The sequence below is a fragment of the Eulemur rufifrons genome, chromosome 16 (assembly GCF_041146395.1).
Source record: "Eulemur rufifrons isolate Redbay chromosome 16, OSU_ERuf_1, whole genome shotgun sequence".
NCBI lineage: Eukaryota > Metazoa > Chordata > Mammalia > Primates > Lemuridae > Eulemur > Eulemur rufifrons.
Genome location: NC_090998.1, coordinates 27761038 through 27786736, shown reverse-complemented (window position 1 = coordinate 27786736; position 25699 = coordinate 27761038). Strand labels below are relative to the sequence as shown.

General features: G+C 38.6%; 1 protein-coding gene across 2 annotated transcripts in view; it reads left to right on the top strand.

The window, feature by feature from the left end:
• DENND5B (DENN domain containing 5B) overlaps nt 1–25699 on the top strand; it is a 173466-nt gene that overhangs the window by 128598 nt on the left and 19169 nt on the right. For both annotated transcript variants that reach the window (XM_069491735.1, XM_069491734.1), the window contains 6 exons: nt 2531–2624; nt 7563–7694; nt 9161–9313; nt 10085–10163; nt 14820–14901; nt 23840–23968. In XM_069491735.1, coding sequence (XP_069347836.1) covers nt 2531–2624; nt 7563–7694; nt 9161–9313; nt 10085–10163; nt 14820–14901; nt 23840–23968 — 669 coding nt within the window. The remainder of the gene's footprint in view (nt 1–2530; nt 2625–7562; nt 7695–9160; nt 9314–10084; nt 10164–14819; nt 14902–23839; nt 23969–25699) is intronic.

Sequence of the window (25699 nt, the reverse complement as noted above, 5' to 3'; positions counted from 1 at the left end):
AGGAGTGAAGAAAGAGATTTATGCGTCACTATAGAGGGCCAAGAAGGAGGCCAGCATGCTTGTAAGCTGAAGGGATTCAGTTGAGAGAGAAAAATTGGCAATATAGCAAAGGAGGTGACTAATGAGCAAGTTGAAAAAGCAAAGACAGAATTGGTCAAGCATGCGAGTAGGGCCAGGCACACCTGTAATCCTAGCACTTTGGGAGGCTAAATCACTTGAGCCCAAGAGTTCAAGAACAGCCTGGGCAACATAGTGAGACCCCATGTCTACAAAAAAATTTAAAAACTAGCCAGGTGTGGTGGTCTATGCCCGTAGTCCCAGCTGTTCAGGAGACTGAGGCAGAAGGATCACTTGAACCCAAGAGTTCAAGGCTGCAGTGAGCTATGATCGTGCCACTGCACCCTAGTCTGGGTGACAGAGAGAGACCCTGTCTAAAATAAAACAATAGAAAATTTTTTAAAAAGAATGGAGGTGGAAGAAATAGTTTTGAGCTCTGGCTAATATATTTTATATTTTGAGATGAAAAGAAAGATAAAGATGTCTGTGTGTATGCCTCATTTAAGTAGAGGGCAGGAAGTAGGAGGCAAGAATAGGTCATCAGTTGAGCAGTGATACTTGAGGGGGGGTCTTTGAGGAGGGTGAGGAAGAGTTGATAAAGGGCAGGTAAGTGACTCGTGGGCAGTCATGAGGGAAATCAGGAATTACTTTACAGGGTATGAAAGCAAGGAAGGGAGAGGGTGGTCTTCATCTAGGCAGATAAGGCAGGAGGGAGAAGATCATTACAGGGGAGAAGGTGCTAGTATGGGAGTACTTTAGTGGTTTTGCACTGGATTTAGGGTCAGAGCAGAAAGAGAACATGTGAGGGGTCCTAAGTGAGAGTCAAGGCATGGGAGAGCCAGTGTAATGGGGGCATGGGGGTCAATGCATAAGATGGTTGCATTCAGGGTTTCTAAGGTCGAAGAGTTCTGGATGTTCACTAGATTTAGTGTGATGTCCTGGTCATGGCTGAAGTAGAGTGGAGGTCAAGTTATTGCATTTCAGGGAACCCCAGAATTATATGGCTAAATTGTCTGTGTAGTCTTCATATTTTCCTTAGCAGGGAAGAAAACTGCACCAGGTTTTTAATTCTTCACTAAATGAAGATTATAGAGATAAAGGAGTGATTAGGGATGATAATCTGGGTGGTCTGAGTTTTATACACTAATCTGGAGCCTGTATAGGTGACGAGGCTGGCTATAAAAGGACTTTTGAATTGAGGGAAACATCAGCATTTCTTTAAGCCCCTCATATCACCTAGGGCAGATCTCTGGGTCTAGAGCACAAAACAACTGATAAATATAAGCTATCCTTTCACAGAAACACAGTCATAAAATTTTAGAGCCAAAAGGAATCACAGTGGTCATCAAGTCCAACCCTTAGGCTTTACAGATGAGGACTCACTCTTATTAGTTTGAATCTTAAGTTTGGAAAGCTGTTCCTTAAAAAGTTCAAAATTTCAAGCCAGGTGTAATGGCACATACCTGTAGTCTCAGCTGCTTGGGAGGCTGGGGTGGGAGGATCACTTGAGCCCAGGAATTGGAGGCTGCAGTGAGCTGTGATCATGCCTATGAATAGTCACTGCAACTCTAGCCTGGGTAACATAGCAAGACCTCATCTCTTAAAAAAAAAAAATTTTTTTTTTAAAGTTGGAAACTTCATACATTTCTATTGTTCTTTTAGGGCACGAGAATTAAGTAAATTATGGATTTTGGAAATAATCTCCTTTGTGTTAAAAAATGCTCATCCATAATATTTACTTTGAGCAAGTCAAGGCATCCCTATTACATGTCTAATATAATCATGTACTAACTCGATCAAGATCTGACTTGTTATATATACAGATACCTAAAGTGTATTGATACTGTGCCTTTTTTAACCTCAGTTTTTAAAAAAAAAAGTACTGATTTTGGTGATAGCTGCACATATCTGTGAATATACTAAAAACTGTTGGTTTGTATGCCATAATTGGGTGAATTGTATGGTATTTTAATTATATCTTTTTTTTTTTTTTTTTTTTTTTTGAGACAGAGTCTCGCTCTGTTGCCCGGGCTAGAGTGAGTGCCGTGGCGTCAGCCTAGCTCACAGCAACCTCAAACTCCTGGGCTTAAGCGATCCTACTGCCTCAGCCTCCCGAGTAGCTGGGACTACAGGCATGCGCCACCATGCCCGGCTAATTTTTTCTATATATATTTTTAGTTGTCCATATAATTTCTTTCTATTTTTAGTAGAGACGGGGTCTCGCTCTTGCTCAGGCTGGTCTCGAACTCCTGACCTCGAGCTATCCACCCGCCTCGGCCTCCCAGAGTGCTAGGATTACAGGCGTGAGCCACCACGCCCGGCCTATTTTAATTATATCTTAATAAAGCTGTTATATATTTTAAAAAGAATTGATTGAAAAATAGATATTGTCAGTCCTTTGTGTCAAACAGTTAATCCTTTCTATTTTAAAGACAAGAACCACATTTTTTTCTTATTTGATTGTTTGTTCCAGTCGCTGGGTAAGTCGGAGTGCCACCGCACAGCGCAGGAAAGAACGCCTTCGCCAGCATTCCGAGCACGTGGGGCTGGACAACGACTTGAGGGAGGTATGTGGGCCGCCTTCCTGGGTGCCTTGAAGCAAGAGCCATGAACTAGGCTTGTTTAACCCAGCAGATGTCATTGCCTAGGTTCTTTTGTGGCCTTTTAAAAAATGGTTCGATTATATTTTAAAATATTAATCCTTTTGTACTGGCTTATAGCAAAAAACACCTTTTTTTCCATTTTTATAATTTCCATGCTTCTAAAATAAGGCTCTAAAACAAGTCTTTCTCTGTACTACATCACGTAACGGCTAAGTTTAGGATAAATTGCTAGTCAATATGTCTCCTGTAGGGAGAAAAACTTATACAAGAAACATAGACATTTCTAAGTTTCAGGCATAATTTAATTATAGTAAGGAAAGACGTATTTGCCTATGCTTTCTTCTTGGCTTGCTCACACCATTTTTAAAAGTGTTTTTAAACTATTTTTAAATTAAGTTCCTTATGCTTTATTTATACTCTTTGAAAATAAAATCATGATTATACAAATAAATAATTATGAATAAGTTTTTATTATTTCTTTTGATCAAAAAAACCATGGTGTCGTGGGTTATCAGAACTTACTAGCATTAGTGTTACTAAAATTGGTGTACAACCTCCCACTGCTAAATTTGGCTAAAAAAAAAAAAACACACAGAAGACTTGTTAACTATTTTCTAAACTCAAATGTATAGAGATAAAGCAGAAAACGTCATTCCAAACATTTATTGTTTTTTGTTAATGTGTTCATACATGTTAATATATGATTTTAACTGTTTTCTTAAGAACTGAAGCATCACCTGTTCAGTGCTTTTCTTTTGCTACCGTATTCTCTCCCCCTCCCTTTTGCTGTGATATTATCATATGCATGCTTGTTCTGCTTGTCTCTTTCTCCCTGTCCTTTTCTTTTTGCTTTTCTGTCATTGGCACTTCTCCATCCTCTTAGCCTTCCCGGGAACTTTTGGTCTGTCAGAACTCCATGGCATTCTGGGAGTGGGATCAGGGTCTACCTCCTCCTGCACGACTTCCTAAAAAATCCTTCTCTGAGTGCTGCCTGGTATGTTCTTTGCCTGAAAGTGCCTTACCAGATGCTCCTCAATCTTGCCTTTGTTGTTACTTGAGTGATACACATGTGTGAGCGCACACAGCACCTAGCTCTAGAATGCCTCACATCACCTCGTGATGGGGACTCAGCCTCTCCGTTTTGCTCTCTGCTTCCTTTTGTGTTTGGTGTCTTTTTGTGACGGTGTGCGATAACGCGAGTGATTCTATGGTGTTGACATATAAAACTGATCATTCACATCTCTAATCAGTGGTATTTTTTTTTTGTGCCAGATAGCAAATTGCTTTTCTTCCAAAGAGGAAATATACTAAATATACAAACTCCCCTTTATTTAAGCGTTTTCCAGAAGTGCAGAAGTGATTCCATTTCAAACCGTTTTTTCTTTTTCTGGATTATATCTCCATGGCATTTTAATTTATTCTTCCTGGTCTATATTTTATGTGATCAGAAAATCCAGTCATCAACATAGACTCTTAGTGTTAAGAGGAACTTTGGAGGTCATCATGTCCAATTTGACATGATTTAACTGAAGTCCGAGAGACTTGCCCAGAGTTAAAAGGCACACAGAGGCACACACAAAGGCAGAGCTAGGCCTGTAGCCCAGGACTCCTGACTTCCAGGCCAGTACTCCTCCCACGTACCCTCCTTGCCAACTCACACTAACCGATTTTCACTCGAGGGCACAAGTAATTGAGGACGCTTATATTTTTCCCCCTATTATATCAGATTAGCTTAAATTTATTTAATTTTACAATGGTCTTATTCACAAGTTGAACATCAGTTAAGGGATAGGGTACTTATTAGGAAATTCAGGGAAAGCCTGTTTTCAAGAGCAGTTAGTTCAGTGTTTATTGAATAATAGGATATATTTTCTTATGTAGTTCCTAGTAGTTTGTTGCTTTTGTCTTTGACAGAAATAAAGATGAGCATAGCAGTAATCTGAGAAGAAATCTGGGGTTGCTTCCCTCTGTAGAGAAATGACTTTATTATAAAAAACATTCCTTGTGAAAGGTGTCTCTTTTTTCTCTATTTTTTTGTCTTAAAATACATCTTTTCCCCCAGCTGCCATTTTTATCATCACTTGTTTACTTTAAAGGCTTTGCTCTGTTTCTGCAACATGCAGAGGCAGCCTCTCTTCCTGCTGTGAAGAGATGTCTCTTGCTACTTCCTGTATCCTTTCTGGGTGTGCCCATGGGATGTTGCTGGTTCCCTGTCTCCAACAGAGATGCTCAGGAGACTTTGCACATGGCCCTGTGGGGTCCACTGTTGGCTGATGACTGTACCCACCCAATATGTGCTGGGTGCTTGATAAATATGGTCACTCTAAGGACAGCCCCCATCTAGCTTGTTTTCATTTATATAAAACAGCACATAAACTTTAAACAGTGTTTTGTTTTTAATCCAGTTATTAACTTTTAAAAAGTTATTCAAGCTGGGTATGGTGTTATGCACCTGTAGTCTCAGCTACTTGAAAGGCTGAGGTGGGAGAATCACTTGAGCCCAGGAGTTTGAGACCAGCCTGGGCAACATAGTGAGACCCCCATCTCAAAAAAAAAAAAAGTTACTCTTATTCATGTATTTCAGAAAAAAGAGAAATGACAATGGTTTCTTCCCAGCCTCTTGCCTATCCACATACCTTACTCCTTTTATTCTTGCCAGTGTATTTCTTCCTAAGCTAAGTTTGATACTTACGTCTTCTGGAGAACTGAGTCTTATAGTGGTTCTACATTTGCACAAGTCCTAAAGATGGAAGAGTTGAGGCTAGGGGAAAAGGAGTCCTTTAATGACTCTTTAATCCTTTAAAGAGTCCTTTAACTGTCTAACAGTTAACATTTTTTTCACTAACCTTTTATCTCTAGTATTTACTATTCCGGATAACATTAGTACAACCTGAAACAACAGGAAATGCAAATATTATAATTTTTATATAGAGTCCCTGCCCTGTCTCTCAGGTTGATTTCTCTGAAACTGCTTTCATTTCCTATATTTATTTGAAAACTAACCTTCAGAATGTTTCTATAAACCTGTTACATTCAACTTCCCTATTAATAATAGTTGTCTCTCATTCTTTCTTTTCCCTTCCTTCTGTGACCCTCTTAAAATATTTGAAGCAAAAAGTATACATAAGTGCTGTGGGAACTAAATGCCTGCAGAGTGTTTTTAAATCTTTCCTTAAAATTATTGGACTGGAGGCCAGATACGGTAGCTCACACCTGTAATCCTAGCACTCTGGGAGGCTGAGGCGGGTGGATCGTTTGAGCTCAGGAGCTCGAGACCAGCCTGAGCAACAGCGAGACCCTGTCTCTACTAAAAATAGAAAGAAATTAGCTGAGCAACTAAAAATATATAGAGAAAAAATTAACCAGGCATGGTGGCACATGCCTGTAATCCCAGCTACTCGGGAGGCTGAGGCAGGAGGATTGCTTGAGCCCAGGAGTTTGAGGTTGCTGTGAGCTAGACTGTTGCCACGGCACTCTAGCCCGGGCAACAGAGTGAGACTCTGTCTCAAAAAAAAAAAAGAAAGAAAGAAAAATTATTGGACTGGAAAAGAAACAGATTATTTTGTTAACATTGCCTTTCATCATGAAGGTTAGAAAGTAGCAGGTAAATTGATCAATTGAATTCCTAATCAGTGGGAATTTTTTTATTTGTACCAGATTTAGCAGATTACTATTCTTCTAAAGGGGAACTATATTAAATGTACAAACTCCCCTTTATTTAAAGAATGCGAAGGGTTTTACAAATCTTTTCTTACAATACCAAGTGTTCCTCCTAAGATAGTGAGGATAGATTTCACATATGTGCCCGTGGGAGGATGTGCTGGCTTGCAATCTCAGTGTCTCACTCTCTCTCTCTCCCTCTCACAAGCACACACACATTCACACACACCCAAAATTGCTAGTTTTACTATATAATTTAGAGCAGTTACTATCTAAATATGGTCCTAAGACACTTGGACTTTTTGGGAATTCTGCCCTCTGATCCTGATGTAAACAAAAGGTATCTAGACAGACGTTTACAGGTAACATAGAAAGAAGAGAAAACACGTGTCTTGTACTATTCACGTGTAGTGATTTTTTTTTTAAGTGGAAATTCACTGACCAAAGCTCAGGAACATTGGAGTAGGTTTCTGTGGTACCTCAGAGTTGCCACAGACTCTGAAAGTAACAGTACGGTCCTACTTTCTCTTGATTATGGAATGAGGCAAGGGAGGGCTTTAGCCAACATGTCACAGAAAGAAGAGGCCTCCTGCATTTGGAGCACATCATGCTGTTCAGAGTGATCTTATGGCCTTTTTATGAGGTAGGTGGGCATGTTTTATGCCCATTTAGCAAATAAGCTGAGATGCACAAACAGTTGTTATGCCTCAGGTCATAAAATTGTTACAACCAGATTCTAGCCCTCCTGATTTTACTGTTATGACTTGGTTATAGAACACAGGGTTAGGTTGGAGAGCACTGCCCAAGAGGCTAGAGGTATGTTCAGTTTCTTGCTGCATGGGGAAAGGAATGGAGGAGACCAGTGACCTGGGGCAACTGGGCTCCTGTAGAGCCTTGGATTTATAATCCAGACACCTAAATGTTTTCATCCCAGCCACAATCCTGGCTAATCACTACCTTGGGTATTTCCAATACAAAGACCAACCTAATCGAAACTTCTTCTCATTTTGAATGAGTTTTAACCTGATGGGGTTTCTGTCACCCTCTTTTTCACAGGCATTAACAGGTTGTGGGGGGAGTGCAGGTGTCCTCTGCCTTTTGGTGCACTAAAACTTTAATTGCTGTTACACATATACACTTATGGCCTTTTTTGCATCTTGTTTGTTCCTGCACATGTTTGTGTAAGTTAAGATCAGAAGGATATCTAATGTTTATGCATTAAAAATACTCTTTAATTTTTAGAAATATATGCAAGAGGCACGAAGTTTAGGAAAAAACCTGAGGCAACCCAAATTGTCAGACCTGTCTCCTGCAGTGATTGCACAGACCAACTGGAAATTTGTGGAAGGCTTATTAAAAGAATGTAGAATGAAGGTATGTATTGCTCACTGATGCCAGAGAGCGTGCATTCATGTTTACACCATGTGTGAGGCTAAGATGAGCCAGGTCAACCCCTGTTTGAGCCTGTAACTTTCCTGCAAGAAAACATACACTGTGACATAGATCTCATGTGCTCTTTACTGAGGTATTGAACCTCCATGGGTTCTCCATTGCCCATGGAATCAGTGACATGAGAGCCCTGCATGGTTTTTTTCACCTTCTCAGCCATGGCTGTCCTCCTCTCTAACATGGACAGACGTGTTAAACCACCCATAGGTTGTGTCAGGAATGTTGTCATCTTATGTGAATGACAACACCTTTTTTGTGTCTGTGTAAATACCTGTGTACAACCTTATCTGTACCATACATGTGTTTGTATACCCGTAAGGAAAAAGACCGTAGCTGTGTTGTAGGTTTGTATATATTGCACACCAAGTCTACTCTCAGAAATCTGTGTTTGTCAGTGATAGCAGTATAAATTGACAAAACTCAAAACATCATTTTAGCCAATAATTTCATTCATTTTTTGACAGTCATTTCTTAGATACCTTCTTCTCTACATGTTCAATAAATGCACTATTTTCAGCATCGGTATATAGTGGTGAATCAGACAGATAAGAAACTAGAGGAACTACCTAAAAGAACTAGATCCTGGCCAGGGATGGTGGTTCATGCCTGTAATCCTAGCACTCTGGGAGGACAAGGCAGGAGGATCGTTTGAACTCAGGAGTTCAAGACCAGCCTGAGGAAGAACAAGACCCCGTCTCTACTGAAAATAGAAAGAAATTAGCCAGGCCACTAAAAATAGAAAAAATTAGCTGGGTGTTGTGGTGCATGCCTGTAGTCCCAGCTACTCAGGAGGCTGAGGCAGGAGGATGGCTTCAGACCAGCAGTTTGAGGTTGCTGTGAGCTAGGCTGTTGCCACGGCGCTTTAGCCTGGGCAACAGAGTGAGACTGTGTCTCAAAAAAAAAAAAAAAAAAAGAACTAGATCCTCTGTCACATTTTATAAGCACTGCTAAGACTGATGCAAATTATCTTACATGAAAGTCATTTCCATTTTTTTTTGTGCATACTCTTGAGAAAAGAAGAAATAAAAAAGGAAGGGAAACAAGAGTCCTGGTTCACTCACAAATTAGAGTTCTCAAAAAACTTAGAGCTGCTCATTTATATTATGGTTTTTACCTAAGTGCCATCAAACTAAGCATAGGGGGATGCTTTATAAATAGTATATTATTTTCTCTTTGGTCATCCTCCATTTCTCTCACAAAATAGTAAACTGTAGATGATATTACTCCAGTTAGTTGACCACAGAGATTAAGAAGATATTTTTCCCAAAGTGATTAAAAATACACAATTAGAAGTATAGTGAAGAGAAGCCAGTTCTCCTATTCCAGTAATTGACTTGTTGGGTTTTGATTTCACTGCTGGGTTAACTTATGACCACATGTGACATTTTCAGACAAAACGCATGCTGGTGGAAAAGATGGGACATGAAGCAGTGGAACTGGGCCATGGAGAAGCAAACATCACTGGCTTGGAGGAGAACACCTTGATCGCCAGTCTCTGTGACCTACTGGAGAGGATATGGAGCCATGGCTTGCAGGTCAAGCAGGTAACAGTCTCAGGAGGTCCTGGTGACATGGCCAGTTAGGAGCCGTGTTAAGAAGTGTAACAAGGAGCAAAAGATGTCAAAAAATGATGTGTTCCTTTGTCACAGTATAACTAGAAATCTTCCACATTCATTGCAGAGACTGCATCCCCATTAAATGCAGAGACTGAGATTCCATTAAATGTCTGCTTTGGCATTCGCCAGGAAAAACTTCCCCTAGCCAGAATTAATAGTTCTATGTTAAGTTATTCAGGGTGGAAAAATTCAAATGCTCTCTTTACTTTTGTCTGTTTAGTCTCCCTCTCTGATATTTTCCTGATGTGTGCATGTTTCTTTTCTCTTTCTCCTCTCATCCCAATTTTTCCCCTCATCTCCACTCTATATATCTAAACATATTTTTCATATGGATGTACACAAATACCTTTTGTGCTGCTGGAGCCTTTTAATTCCATGGTTACTTAATGTGGCCAGTGTAGACAGCCCTAATTACATACAAATAAGTAAGGCCTGAGCAGACATTTCTGTGCCTGCCCTTCTTACCTTCTGCTTAGCTGCTTCTCTTCCCCTGGTTCTTGCCACCCTTCTCAATGAGGCAAAGGATGACCTTCATAACACGTGGAGTGAGATGCTCAGAATGTCACACAGCTTGGAATGGATGAGCTTGTGACACCAAACTTCTAAATGGCTATTTAATGTGAATGATTTTGATGAGAAATTATTTTTTGATTAATTATTTCTTTTAAAATGAACATTTTATGTACCTTGTACTTTCAGGGAAAGTCAGCTTTGTGGTCACATCTAATTCAATTTCAAGACAGAGAAGAGAAGCAAGAGCACCTTGCAGAATCACCAGGTGAGAGATCATTGGTTTGATTGTTTCTATAAAACTGGCAGCATTGGACATTAAGGAGAATCATTACTGTATGGCCATACTGTATCAATACTTGTCTTGATCTCTTTCTCTCTGAAGCTAAAACTTATGCCATCTCACCAGTAATGGGGTAATATAGAAGGAGCAATATTATTTACTAGCTGTGAGGCCTGAGAAAAGTCATTTGACCTTTCTGATCTCCTGCTTCCTCATCTGTAAGATAGGGAGAATAATATTAGCTACGCCAAAGCTGTCGTGTTGATCAAATAAGGTAACGTGAAAATCCCCAATGAATCGTAAAGGATCATACAAGTATTCTTTACTCTCACCAGTATTAGGGTGTAGTGTATAGTGATTATTTTCTTTAAAAAAAAAGTTTTATGACATCATTAATGATCTTTCAGGGAAAAATATGTATATATTTCTCAGTCTTTAGGATTTTTGAATTTTTCAGTTTATAGAAAATGTATGTTAGAAATGTCTAACACTTTTTTAATTAAATTAGAATTATGTAGGGTTACTTAAGCTAAATATTCTACCTAATATGTATTTTTCACAAGGAGCTTGCTTTTCTTTATGTAAAATAACCATCTATTTCACAAAAAGTAGAAGTAACACAGTGGGAAGCTAATAGAGATAAAATGTATTATATTGGATCAGCCATTTGGGAACCTTTTCTAAAATTATGGATCATTTTAGACATTCAGAAATGTAAAAAAAAGTAATATTTTTAAGAACTCATAAGCCAACCACCAGCTTAAGAAATAGTGGCTGGACATGTTGGTGCACACCTGTTGTCTCAGCTACTTGGAAGGCTAAGGCAGGAGGATCCCTTGAGCCTAGGAGTTCAAGGTGGCAGTGAGCTATAATTGTGCCTGTGAATAGCCACTGCACTCCCTCCTAAGGAACCCAGTGAGACCCCCATCTCTAAACTAATAATAACAAAAAAATAAAATAAGTAATGCATTGCAAACATGATTGAATTAGGATGTATTCATCCCTAATTCCTTTTCCCTCACTGCCCCTAGAGGACAACATTACCCTAAATGTGGGGTTTATTGTTGGAAACCTAATTTCTAAATTTATGTAATCAGACAGCTGGGAATATGAGTTTGATGCTACATTGCCCTGGAGCTCCTCTAACCAGAATGTCAAGGTTCTGCTGTCCCAGCCTGTGACTATATTTACAGATTCAGATCAAGTTTAAAAGCATTCTCTAGTGTCTATCTCTTCTGCCCCTTTTTCTCTTAAAAAAGTAAAAATGCATTGGCATATGCCCCAAAACTGTCTCTAACAGAAAATATAGCTGTTCAGATCATAAGACCATAACCAAGGCAGCTTACTCTAATTAGGAAAAAATAAATTCCTAGGAAGAAATAGCCATTTGTAGGGTGAAATGTTGGAAAGCCAAGCTCAGTTAAGGCACAGAGGTGAAAACTTTCAGCTCTTGTTCCAAATGAGGCATGTGAGTTGTCTAGCACTTTAGTCAAATTTTTTTTTTAAGAGACGGTGTCTCACTCTGTTGCCCAGGCTGGAGTACAGTGGCACAATCATAGCTCACTCTAGCCTTGAACTCCTGGGCTCAAGCAATCCTCCTGCCTCAGCCTCCCGAGTAGCCAGGACTACGGCATGCACCACCACGATTGGTTTGTCCAGCAGTTACAATGGGCAACTGCTGGGCAACACCAGCAGTTTTCATGGCTGTGGCTGTTCAAATGTTGAATGGTTCATTCAGAGACCAGAGTCCTGGCTGTTTACAGTGGCCTTCAGTCAATTGTGGCACCAGCAAAACTCTGAAGTCAAAGCTAAGAAATATAAAATGTGTCAAAGTTACTCTCTGTGCTGCACTGGCAAATGGAGATGAAGGGCCAGTGATGTAAGAGTGAACAAAGTTAGATATTTTACTGATCATAAATAAGATTAAGCCACATAGCTTTTGAAATCAAAGTTTATTGTCTGGAGGGGTGGATTTTATAAACATTGTTCTAATACTACTGGTGATTCAGCCCAGGAAGTTAAGACTTAAAAATATGAGAGTGTGAAATATGTATAAAAACATCAGTTTAAAAAAGAAATATTTCATTCTTGAGAAACAATACAGTGTTCTAATTATGCAAAAATTAGCAGTTTTAAATCTGGATTTTTTTTCTCAAAAGTGCTTTTTGTTTGCCAGTTATTAAGCTTTCTAAATAATGGTAGTGAACAGTCTGCATTGTCATACTAAGGATAGATCCTTAGAGATTCACAGCAGGTTGAAACACTATTCTTACTTACTAGCATCGAGCCACTGTGAGACTCGATCATAGATAATTACCATCCTTCAGAAGCAGCACTAAACAGGAATCAGAGACATTTTGAGGGTTGCAGAGGAATGGAAAGGGGCTATCATGGCAAGAGGACCATAATGTGTAGACTGTATTAATTTGACCTAGTGGTCCCTGCGCCTAGTAGTTTGAAGTTCTTGTTTCTGAGAAAGAAGCTCAGAATGCAACTGGTCCTAGAACAAAGACTGTTATTGATGTATCACCCAAAAGTTTCAATCTTTAAAAATGTTGGTGAGTTCCTAAACCTTGCCCCCTCAGACAAGCCTCAGACAAGGTTCTACTACTAAACTGTAAATGGATTTTTAAATCATTTGGCAAGGGGTGGGCATAGAGCAGAGAAGGTGTGGAAATGCTGCTTTTAAATGGTTATTCTGGATCTAGGGGGAGTTTTGAGTCACTCTTCAATCATCCTGTCTTCTTCAGAAATTTTCTTTTAATTACTTAGCTACCTATAGACTGTATATGGTTCTGTAAAAATAATATATACAGTCTCTGCCCTCCACAAACTTGCTGTCTGTGCAATGGCATTGATTCAGGCAGATATACAAAGGGAATTCCTGTAGCCAAGTATTAAATACATGAATCTTGCCAGGCATGGTGGCTCACACCTGTAATTCTAGCATTCTGGGAAGCTGAGGCAGGAGGATTGCTTGATGCCCAGGAGTCTGAGACCAGCCTGAGCAAGAGCGAGACCCATCTCTACAAAAAAACTAGAAAAATTAGCCAGGTGTGGTGGTGTGCACCTATAGTCCAAGCTACTCAGGAGGCTGAGGCAGGAGGATCACTTGAGCCTAGGAGTTTGAGGTTGCAGTGAGGTATGATGATGCCACTGTACTTTAGCCCAGGTAACAGAGCAAGACCCTATCTCAGAAAAGAAAAAGAAAAATTTATGAATCTTTACATTGAAGGAGAAAGTGTCCTATTGCATTTTGAGTATTTCAAATTAAGAAATAGTAATGGAAGTATACATTTAAATAGCTTGTAAAAGTCTCTTCTGGCTGGAGTAGACATCATGGAAACCTTCTTAGATTTTTATTATAGATCTCTAGATAAAAGCTATGGCTTCATTTCTTAACCCCTAATCTGCCTTCTACTCACAAGCTTCTGAACTCTTCTTTCCAAAGTCAGTAATAAACTATCATATTAGTTTTTTAGGTCTGTTGTAATGATGTGCCATAAACTGAATGGCTTAAACAACAGAAATTTATTGTCTCATTTCTGGAAGATAGAAATCCAAAATCAAGATATTGGCTGGGTTAGAGCCTTCTGAGGACTGTGAGAAAGAACCTGTTTCACTCCTATCTCCTAGCTTCTGATAGTTTCAGGCATTCCTTGGGTGGTAGATGGCATTCTCCCTCTGTCTTCACATTGTCTTTCCTCTCTGTCCAAATTTCCCATTTATATACAAGGCCACCAGTAACATTGGTTAGGGCCCATTCTAACGACCCCCATCTTGATCATATGCAAAGACCCTGTTTCCATGTAAGGTCATCACATTTAGAGGTACTGATAAGGGTTAAGACTTCAACGTCTTTGTAGGGTCACAGTTCAAACCACAACATCTACTATTGGCCTAATTCTGTGTCATCATCCACCTATTACATTAGCAGATTATTCCCAAATCTCCTTCTCCAGCCCTAGTTTCTAGGCATCCAGAGATGGATGTAGGAACTCAGCACATGTTAAAACAAACTCATTATCTCAGCACCTCTCCCTGCTGTGCCTGTCAGGCTTTCTCTGTTCTCTTTCTTATTTAATGGCATCAGCACCCTCCTCTCAGTCAAGACAGAAGCCACAAGTCATCTGTAATGAGTGGAAAGCCCTCTGGACACAACACCAAAACACTCTGTTTCTTATAAATTTATATGATTGGGCAGGTTTTTTAACCTCTTTGAGCCTCAGTTTCTTCATTTGCAAAATTAAGATTAAAAAAAATTCAAAGGATAATTCTAATTAGTTGTAATAGTATATATTAAAATAGTTTAAAACAGTATTTAATATTGGTGGGTTTTCTTGCTACTAGAATGAATAACTAGAAAGTGACTGGTCCTTGTGGCCAAAATTTACACACATTGCATTATTTGCTAGGTGGGCTTTTATGATTCATTTTAAATTTCTAAATACAGCCCCAGATTAACTAGAAAGCAAATAGCTAATTTACTGTATTAATAAAGTAGCAACATTTAGGAAAAAGAATTTGAGCTTTTCTATTGTCTTTAAAGTTTGTTCTTATCAGCAATTTCAAAGTATTTATTTATAGAATGTGAACCATGTAGATTATTTTCTAATACTTTGCTGATATTTTTCTACATAGTTGCCCTTGGACCAGAAAGAAGAAAATCTGACTCAGGAGTTGTATTGCCAACACTCAGGGTCTCTCTTATCCAAGACATGAGGTATTTGTTACATATGTTAGCATATGGTAATAACTTTGAAGTATTTTATGGCTTTCACCTAAATTGCTCAAATAATTATGGTTATGTGTATTTTTTGCTTATGTATTCTGAAGAAAGAACTTTTTATGATTTTGTTTATTTTACTTTTATACTGTTATATTATTTTCTGACATTAAGTCCAAAGGGAAGAAGCTGAGAAGAATTTTAAAGTATCTCTCAACTATTTTATAACTTCTTTTGTTCAGTTTTTTAAAACTACCTTAAATACCTGCTGCCACAGATACAGACCAAAAAATCTGCAAATAATGGCAGGTTACTTAGCGGAAAAATTACTATCAGGTAGATTTAGATTGAAGTGAATACAAGTCTGAGAATTATCACTTCCAGTTACTGGTCTTAGAAATCTTTAGAAAGCACCAAGATATCTAAAATCGATTTATCCTTCTCCAAGCTCTATGCGAAAAAAAAAAAAAAATTTAAATAAATAAATAAAATTGATTTATTGATTGAGGAAGGCAGAGGCTTTTTTCTTTTAAATATTTTAGGTACAGTGCTTATTCAACTCTTACAAAGTATAACTCTTATGAGTGGCAGCATAGTATAGTGCTAACACATCCTGGCTTCACCACTTACTGTGTGACCTTAGGCAATTTTCATAACTTCTCTGTGCCTCAGTTTTCCCATCTCTCATATAGATTAGAAACAGTACCTATCTCATAGGATTGTTCTGAGAATCAAATGAGTTAGTCCATGTCAAAAGTTTAAAGAAATACTTGGTTCATACTAAGAGTTCACTGAATGGTGGTTGTCATTTGAATCAATTTATATCTTAAATGTCAGTATTCTTTGGTAGATGAACGTTGTTGTCCTTATATGATTTATAATTCCCTTTGATGGTGAACATAAGAAGGATACTTACAAGTATGAGGAGAAAATAATCCTAGTTTTCTTAAGAGAAACGTAAACCCACATGTGCTCTGCAGTGATTTCACAGTGGCCATCGTGTTAAGGTTGTGGTTGTTGAAAGCTTTGCATCTGTGACCTCAAGTCAAACTTCTGAAACCTAATTAGGAGATGGTCACATCACATAAGGCTACCCTACTCCTTTCAATTTCTTACTTAATTGCTTTTATCTACTTCATGTTGGTTTTGGGGGAGGAGCAAGGTCTTGCTCAGATTTACTCTCCTCACTTGGTAAGAGGCAGTATAACACGTTGGTTAAGACCTTGGGCTTCTTGAGAGTATCTTAAAAGAACAACAACAAAGGGAAAAGACTTTGGACTTCAGAACCAGCCTGCAAGGGTTTGTATTTCAGCTCTGCTGCTCACTAGCTCTGTAGCTTGTGGCAATTTCTTACAGTCTCAGTTTTATCACCTGTAAATAGGGATAATAACATTGCTTCTCTCAAAATGTTGATGTAAAGATTCAATGAGTTAATAAATGTAAAACACCCAAAACAGGCCTGAAATATATGTATGTTTACTAACACCTGCATACTGCATGAGTTATACGTATGTCTATGTTTATTTCTGTTTGTCTTTATATGTGTGTATATATATTCTTATATGTACATACACACACACATATATCTTAAACCATGAGTTTATGATGACATCTCTGATTCCAGTTCAATACCACAGGGATCATGCTAGCCTTCACCCTTTCCTTACTTGTAATTTCCTTCTCCAGTCATGAGAAACATGCCTCTCATTAGCTATAACATATTTACTTATTTGTGCAGCCCTAGTGTAGACATAAAGTCATTTTTGGATTGCTAACCCATACCACTGTGAGAAATAAGTTTACTTTAGAGCACAGTGTTTGTGTGCAGCTCTAGTTTCCTTTATTGTTAGCCTTTCAGTGTCTAGTCAAAATACTGTTTTCTGTAACATAGAATTCTTTTTTTTTATCCATTCCCTTCATTGTGGTTACATTATTCATTTGTAGTGTAGTTAGGTTTTTTTGTTAGTTTGTATTTGAGTTTTGTTTCCCTCCACATCCTGATTGCTCTTTTGTTTTTCCTAAATTTATATACAATAAAATTTACTCTTTGTTGGTGTGTAGTTCTGTGGATTTTACAAACACACAATCGTGATATAGAGCAGTTCTATCACCCCAACAAGTCCCTGTACTACTTCCTTTTAATCATCTTCTCTCCCAGTTCCTACCCATGACAATCACTGGTTTATTTCCAAGCTCTTTGCACTGTGAGGGCCTAGAAGTCGTGTTACCCCAGTGACAATGAGTACACCTAACACCCATATATTGGTTTCTCTGTCTCTAATGAAAGGAATCAGGGCTCGCTAGAGAAGTGGATGATTCCAGGGCTGAGGTAAGAAAAACACAGGATGAGCCATGCGTATCTTGTGGTGTTAGAAAGTAGGGAAGTACTCAGAAAATCATAACATCATGTCGAAAGGACACAGGAACCAACCTGAAAAAGCTGCCAGTGGCCAAAGCTGGAACAATTTGAGCAACAAAAGAAACAAGGATAGAATTGGAGCATAACTCATAGAATAAAATAAATATCCATGAGTCCATTCCAATATTAAAAAAAATTAATTTCTTTGACACTATTTTCTCAAAATAAATAAATAAATGAGAGGAATGGGACAGCTCCTTTTTACCAAGGTGCTCCAATTAATAAATGTAGAGGAATGAAGTAGAAAAATAGTAGTTGAAAGTTTAAGGTAAACCCAGGATATTTACATAGTCTCAAAGTGTCTCTCCCAAGAATTTATTTACTACACAGAGAAAAATAGGCCGGCGCAGTGGCTTACCCCTGTAATCCTAGCACTTTGGTAGGCTAAGGCAGGAGGATTGCTTGAGGCCAGCAGTTCCAGACCAGCCTGGCAACACAGAGAGACCCTGTTTCTACAAAAAAAAATTTTTTTAAACTTAGGCATCATCGCACACGCCTGTAGTCCCAAACTAGTTGAAGGATAGAGCAGGAGGATTGCTTTGCGCCCGGGAGTTTGAGGTTGCAGTGAACTGAGATCACGCCAGTGCACTCTGGCTCTGGCAACAGAGTGAGACCCTCTCTCCAAAAAAATGAAAAAGAAAAGAAAAATAGTAACTTAATAGTGGAGAAACCCAGCAGACACCACCCTAACCAAATGATCAAGGTTAACATTTCTAGTAATAAGACAAATCAATATCATGCACCCCTGACATGAACACTGAAAAGAGTACATCACTTCTGCAATATTATTGTTATAAATGCATAACCTCAATCTAACCAAGCCTGGCACGGTGGTGCACAGCTGTAGTCCCAACTAACTCTGGAGGCTGAGGGGGGAGGATTTGCTTGAGCCCAGGAGTTTGAATCCAGCCTGGGCAATATAAGGAAACCTCATCTCAAAGAAAAAAAAAAAAAAAATTGACCAGTACTCTTCAAAAGTTTCAAGGTCATGAAAGACAAGGAAAGGCTGAGGAACTGTTACAGGTTGGAGGAGAGTAAGGAGATGACAGTCCAATGCAATGTGAGATCCTGGATTAAATCCTGGAACAGAAAAAAGACACAAGGGGGAAAACTGGTAAAGTCAGTCTAGTTTGGTTAATAATATTATACCAATGTTATCTTAGTTTGGTTATGCAAGATTTTTTTTTTTTTTTTTTAGACAGAGTCTCATTCTTTTGTCCTGGCTAGAGTGCCATGGCGTCAGCCTAGCTAACAGCAACCTCAAATTCCTGGGCTCAAGCAATACTCCTGCCTCAGCCTCCCGAGTAGCTGGGACTACAGGCATGCGCCACCATGCCTGGCTGATTTTTCTATATATATTTTTAGCTGTCCATATAATTTCTTCCTATTTTTAGTAGAGATGGGGTCTCGCTCTTGCTCAGGCTGGTCTCAAACTCCTGAGCTCAAACAATCCGCCTGCCTCGGCCTCCCAGAGTGCTAGGATTACAGGCGTGAGCTACCGTGCCTGGCCTATGCAAGATATTAACATAGCACTCTAGCCCAGGAGTTTGAGGTTGCAGTGAACTGTGATGGCACCACTGCATTCTACCCAGGGCAACAGAGCAAGACTCTTGTCTCAAAAAAAAAAAAAAAAAAAAAAACACCCAAAATAATATTCCAAATTTGGTTTTTTCCAACTTGGACAATTATAGAAAACTTATCTTCTAAAGATGAGGAAATCTACCTCTCTGAGTCCATGTTCTCTCTTGGGTACATGCTTCTCTTGGTACCTCCTGTCTTCCTAAGTTTAAGGCAAAGGCACTGGCAGTGTAGACACTTTGAATCCTCCTGATTGTTGAGAGTCTTGGCACCATGTTTCTTAGCAGCTGGCATGAGTCCAAGACAGACATATCAAAAAACTAGTATCTTTCATAGTATCTCAATCCCCAAGAGCTCCCAAGGCCTTCATAAGTGCTAAGTATCACCAAACCATCAGTAATATTAATGGAATGATTTTTTTTTTTTGCTCTAAAGAGAAAGACTGGGGACAGCAAATAATTGTACACATTATCTACACATAAAAGAGGAGCGTCATAACAGTGTTACCATTATAAGCAATTTCTTTCCAGAGGAACAGTGCACATACCATGTAGCTGTTCAGACAGACTTTTGTGCTTAACAACAAAACGTAATTAATGATGAGGGGCATAGTAGAACATTATATGACCTAAGAGATTTGTGAGTACTATGATCCAAGGACAAATACTCTGAACATTAACTGAATGAACAGGATGTCTGAGTAAATCCTAGGAATATTTTGTTTTATATTTTTATAAATAACATATGCACATGTGCTTATGAGCATCTGGCTTTATTTGACACTAAAATTAAGTTGTCATGATTGACTTTTATATTCCTGGGAAGGAATATTTTGAAGAATATTATGACTGCACAGCATGTGAACTTAAAGATGGCTAATTTCTTAATTTCTCTAATAAACATTATTAGGTGTCACTGGTGATTCAGTGAAATAAGCACCAGTTTTGGACTCAGGAAATGTGGATTCAGATTGAGGTGCTGCCATTCCCTGAGTCAGAAACATTTGGCTTTAGGGAATAGAAGCCCACTCAAACTAGCTTCAACAAAAAGGAGGTTTTATTGGAGTGTGTAAGGATGTTTTCTAGAATCCAAGAACGGGAGCTTTGGCTAGATTGGAAGCACCCTTGTCACAGGCTGCTTTCTCTGTTTCACTAGAAACAAATCATCTCTGCTTCTCCCTCCACACCTGCTGCATCTTCCCTCCTCCCTTTTCTTCCCTCCCTTTCCTGCTTTATTGTACACATGATCACCCAAGCCCTGGCTTTAACATCATTTCTTATTTTAAGCATTCAACAAAAACTAACTTGTTTTCCAACGTTCAAAACTCCAATTTCTGAGAGAAAATGTGGTGGGTTCCACTTAAATCAGGCAGGTGCTTCTTATACAGTCTATTCTACCTGAGGGACTGGAGTGTGGGTCTTGTGCTTTGAGATCAGGATATCTGGAGGTTTTTCTTCTGGATTTATGGAAGAGGAGCTTCTCTGAGACTGTGAGTGCCAGGAAGAAGTGATTGGTAGAAAAGGGTTGGCATCTTTAGAGTAATATCTATTCTCTCTGTGACCTTGGGTGGGTCACTTAGCCTCAGTGAGTCTCAGTTTTCTCATCTTTAAAGTGAACACATAAGGGCCGGGCGCGGTGGCTCACGCCTGTAATCCTAGCACTCTGGGAGGCCGAGGTGGGCGGATCGTTTGAGCTCAGGAGTTCGAGACCAGCCTGAGCAAGAGCGAGACCCCATCTCTACTAAAAATAGAAAGAAATTATATGGACAGCTAAAAAATATATATAGAAAAAATTAGCCGGGCATGGTGGCGCATGCCTGTAGTCCCAGCTACTCGGGAGGCTGAGACAGGAGGATTGCTTGAGCCCAGGAGTTTGAGGTTGCTGTGAGCTAGGCTGAGGCCACGGCACTCACTCTAGCCTGGGCAACAGAGTGAGACTCTGTCTCAAAAAAAAAATAAATAAATAAATAAAAAAATAAAGTGAACACATAAGGAAGCCACGTATTCCTGTAGTCCCAGCTACTCAGGAGGCTGAGGCAGGAGGATCACTGGAGTTTGAGCCAGGAGTTCAAGGCTGCAGAGTGCTAGATCGCACCTGTGACTAGCTAGCTACTGCACCCCAGCCTAGCCAACCATAGCAAGACCCCATCTCTAAAAAAATTTTTTTTAATTAAAAAAAGTAAAATGATGATCTCTCTCTCACCAGTTATTGTGACAGTCAGATTGTCATAGAATTTTTTCTAAATTAGTAAGCTTTGTACTAGGGTTAGAAACCAATCAAGTAATTATTTAAACTATGTTATAAATGGATTTTTGTAAATTAACAGGATCTATTTTGGAAGTAATACTTTTGCAGTATTATACTCAATGCCATAATTATAATACCTATAAAAATTGTCTCAATTAAAAACAGATTCAAATGGTATAACTGTACAACAAATTTTTAATGGGTTTGGATTAAAGTTTAGTGTCATAGAATGTATACATTGTCTTTTAACATAAAATTAGATACAGATTTACAAAACAACAGAATTGTTGAGTGCCTGTTAGATGCTAGGCCCTGTAGGTTGCAAGGAAGCTTTGGTCTCTTTGTCCTTGGGGAGTTTATGTCAGGCTGAGAACAACATATGCCAAAAGAAAATGATAAAAGTAGTTGGTGGTGTATGCTAAGTAGGAAATTGGATTGTAGAAATTCGTAGATTGGAGAAGTCATTGAAGGCTGTTGTGGTCAAGGAAAGTTTTCTAGGAGAAGTTAGGAGTTTAAAGATGAGTAGAATCAAATAGGGGAGCTGGAAGAGAGTAAGTGCATCAGGTAATGGTATGCAAAGCCTTGTAAAACAGATGTCCTGGAATGGTATATTTTTTTAATAAGAAGATAATGTTGGAAATATATGTTGAGATCAAGAGATAGTAGGACTTGAATGCCAGCCTGAGCAGTTCAGGCTATATTCTTTGAGCTTTTGGAGGTTCTTTAACATTGGGATGTTGCTTAATGAAATGGTGTCCAAAAAAATTTTAAAAAGGTTCTTTAACAAAGGAATTTTAGGCAGATTCATTTCCCTAGTGCCAGTAATTCTGGTGGGCTTGGGGGAAGAGTCCAGCAGCCTCATCTCCCAACTCCCATGTCCCTTCCAAAAAAAAAACCTAATAGAAATACTTTTGTGATGGGAATGCTGATTACCACCTAAAATAGGTTTTACTTTATATATTTCAATCTTTCCTATTTTCCTTAAACACAGATTTTTTTTCAAATTATAGTTATTTTCTACTTTGTCATTCTTCACTTACCACGTCTGCAGATACTTAAGGCCAGATAAAACTAATTTCACTAGATTTTGATAATGTAGAGTAGGAAGAATACTTAGGGAAAGATAATATAACACAAATACTTATCAAGCCTCATAGATTCATTTTCAGTTTATACACTTTGTTTCAACTTCGTATTCCTGAATCATGTAAGTTCTAACCTGGCACTTCACTCACGGGGGTTCTTTGTAAGTACTGCTGAACTTTAAGTGGTAAATCCTGAGTACTTGCCCTTGTTACTGTCAGTCAGCTGTGTCATCATTTAAGTAATATCTGTAGAGCTGAGGAACAGCCAGTGCTGTTTAAGAGGCTAATACTGGAAGTGCCAGCTTGGGTTGCCAAATGCCCCACCACTGCTACCGCCCCCAGTAACAACCAGGTTCCAAGAGGAGCCCTACTTGATACCAGCTTTCTTCATTTTGTGACCACATGTGATGGTATTATCCCTTAAAAAAATGAGTCTGTCATGAATTCTGAGGAAAATTCCTAGAGGTGAAGTGAGATTGTCTAAGCCCCACAAAAATGGCAACAGAATGTTCTTTTATCTCCTCATTCTGACTTGTTTTTAAGCCACTTTTTTAGTGTCTCTGTGTAATGTGATATGCTTTTGTATCTTGTTTATTATGTGTGTTTGATCATACATCAGCACTGAGTGTTGAAGACGTACATCTTCAGATTCAGAGATCAAGAGAGAGGAAAAAAGAAAGAATATGTGTGTGTGTTGCAGTGAGGATATTTCTTATTCTGAATGCTTAGAATCAGCAGAGAAAAGAGTTTGTTGCAGTATTTATTACAGCCAGGGTGCATCATTCTGGACATTAAAAAAAAAAAAAAATCAAAGGAAGGAATGATGGTTCACAGTAACAAAGACTTCAGTGACTCACTGTAGTGGTTTTATAATTTGCCCTGTCCCTTAGGCTTGCCCTCCCTGCCTGATCCTCCTTTCCCCCAGAAAGGGAATCATTTAGGAACATAGATTCAGTCCCTGTGGGTACTGTATTGACTTACACAAAATACTAATATATGCATAAATGTAACACTCAATTGAAATTTGGCCCTAGAATTTTTTTTGTATGACCACACAGTTTTTCAAGTCTTTCAAATTTTAGGATTATTAATGTAGTATGGCTTGTCTTCTTTAATGCCAAAGAAAGTAAGATTTCATATTTTCTATATGTTGTCTAGTGCAACTTGAAAAATAATTCAGTAGATTAAAGTTGTGGCAGATATTTAAACTATAGAGAAATTATTTTGAATAAAAACTTGAATATTCAGCCTGTTTTACTACTTTTGTTTTCTTGAGGATCAGGAATAAACAAGTGCCCATTAATAGGTATTTCTGAGTCTGCAACAAGGATATAATAAAGCCTGAACGAGTGAATAAGTATTAAATGCTTTATCTTACGATGTTGTTCGTGTGCTTGTGTTGTAATCGTAATTCTGATGTAAGACTAAATTCATGATTCAGATGGAACCTTTGAAGGTTTAATCAGCATAAGTTGTATATTACCCATTGTTTCCTCTAAGTATAAAAGAACTCTATTCTGTGTCTAGTACTGTTAACTCTTTAGTTCTTTTCTAGTTCTGGGTTGTCCGTAGGATCTGCATCTTTGCTGTTGCCACTGTTTTTTAGGCATATTCAAAACATGAGTGAGATCAAGACTGATGTCGGAAGAGCTCGGGCATGGATCAGATTGTCTCTAGAAAAGAAGCTCTTGTCCCAGCATCTCAAACAGTTGCTCTCTAACCAACCACTCACCAAGTAAGATATTGCCTTTTGATACTTTTTTGCTTCTATGACCTGTGTGCTTGCAAACCAAAGTGCAGAAGCTGACAAACTGGCTTCTGTACCACGAAGTGCTGACTCCTGTGCACACGCATTCTTTTCTAACAGGCATGTGCTTCAGAAATTCTGTCTTGACATAATGCGTGCTAATTTCTGGGAGGACACACCAAATTTCATAGCCAAAGGCCAGATTGCTCTGCTATACTCAGAAAAAAAAAAAAAAAATAGTCCACACAAGCTGACAGTAACATCCAAAAGATAAGTTGAACTTACATAAACCTTATCTCATATTGTAAAAATCACAACAAAACAGAGTAGCATAGCAAAAAAGAGGTGGGGATGGAGGCGTCCACAATAAAGCGCTGCTTCTGAGAGTCTTGCCAATACTTACATCCACTAGTTTAGAGCCAGGAAACCAATCAAGTGCATGTCAGTTAATTGTTAACTTTTTTGGTAATTTCCCATTACTCTATCAAGAAATCCTTTTGTACAAAATACATTGCCCTTATATGTACATTAATGCTAATTTGAAGGCTACTGATTTTGAGTTCTCAGAAGCAAAGGTATGCAGAGAATTCAACAAAGACCTCAAGCATGACAGTTTATTAGAATCCCCTCCTGGTAACTCAGTGCTTTTTGTAGTTTTGCATTTGTACATAATCACCTTTGGATTACTTACCCCTGGAGCATTTCAGGATGAGTCTTAGTGTCCAAAGAGTAGGTTTGATAAGGAATGCAGTATGATGTATAGCCTGTGAACCTGACCTCCTTCTCTTAAAACTGACTTTTTTCACCCCAGTTGTAAAAGTCACTCATACCCATTGTGACCAAAGCACAAAGAAGAAAATGATAATCATTTATAATCCTCTCTAAAGAAGAATACTAAGTATTTTGTGTTTTCTTCTATGCATGTTCTCTTAGTTAAGATTATACTGTATTTGTAATTTAGTACCCTTTTTTATAGCTGAACAGTGTATCAGACATTTCACTTCACTATATTATAAGAGTTTAAACTCTGAAGTCTCAATGCCTGTCATCAGATACTGCCTTTACTATTAATATTTACCATTTGAATGGCCTTGGACAAGATAATTAACTTCTCAATATTTCTATTTCCCCCATCTATAAAATGATGATGTTAATAGACTTACCTCATAGAGTGGTCATGAGCATTAAATATATTAATACCTATAAAACACTTGGAAAAATGTTTAAATGTAAGTGCTTAATAAAATCTTTGCTCTCATTTCATATTGCATCTTTAGAACTAAGTCCCGAAAGTTAAACTAATGAGTCAAGGGGTATATCTGGTTTAAAATTGTTACCAGGCCAGGTGCTAGCCTGTAACTACAGCGCTTTGGGAGGCTGAAGCAGGAGGATCACTTGAGCCCAGTAGTTCAAAACTACAGTGAGCTATAATCATTCCATTGCACTACAACCTGGGGAACAGAGCGAGACCCTCTCTCAAAAAAAAAAAAAAAAGAATTATTACCAATAATGCTTTCCTGAACTTTTGAGTCTCACTAGTTGTGAGAATTCATTGCCTCCTTGTCAACATTGGTCATCACTTTAGTTTGATAGATAAAATGGATTCATAGGGACAGAGTTTCTCTAACTACTATAATAGTTAGGTTAAAAATGTTTTTGAGGCCGGGTGAGGTGGCTCACACCTGTAATCCTAGCACTCTGGGAGGCCGAGACAGAAGG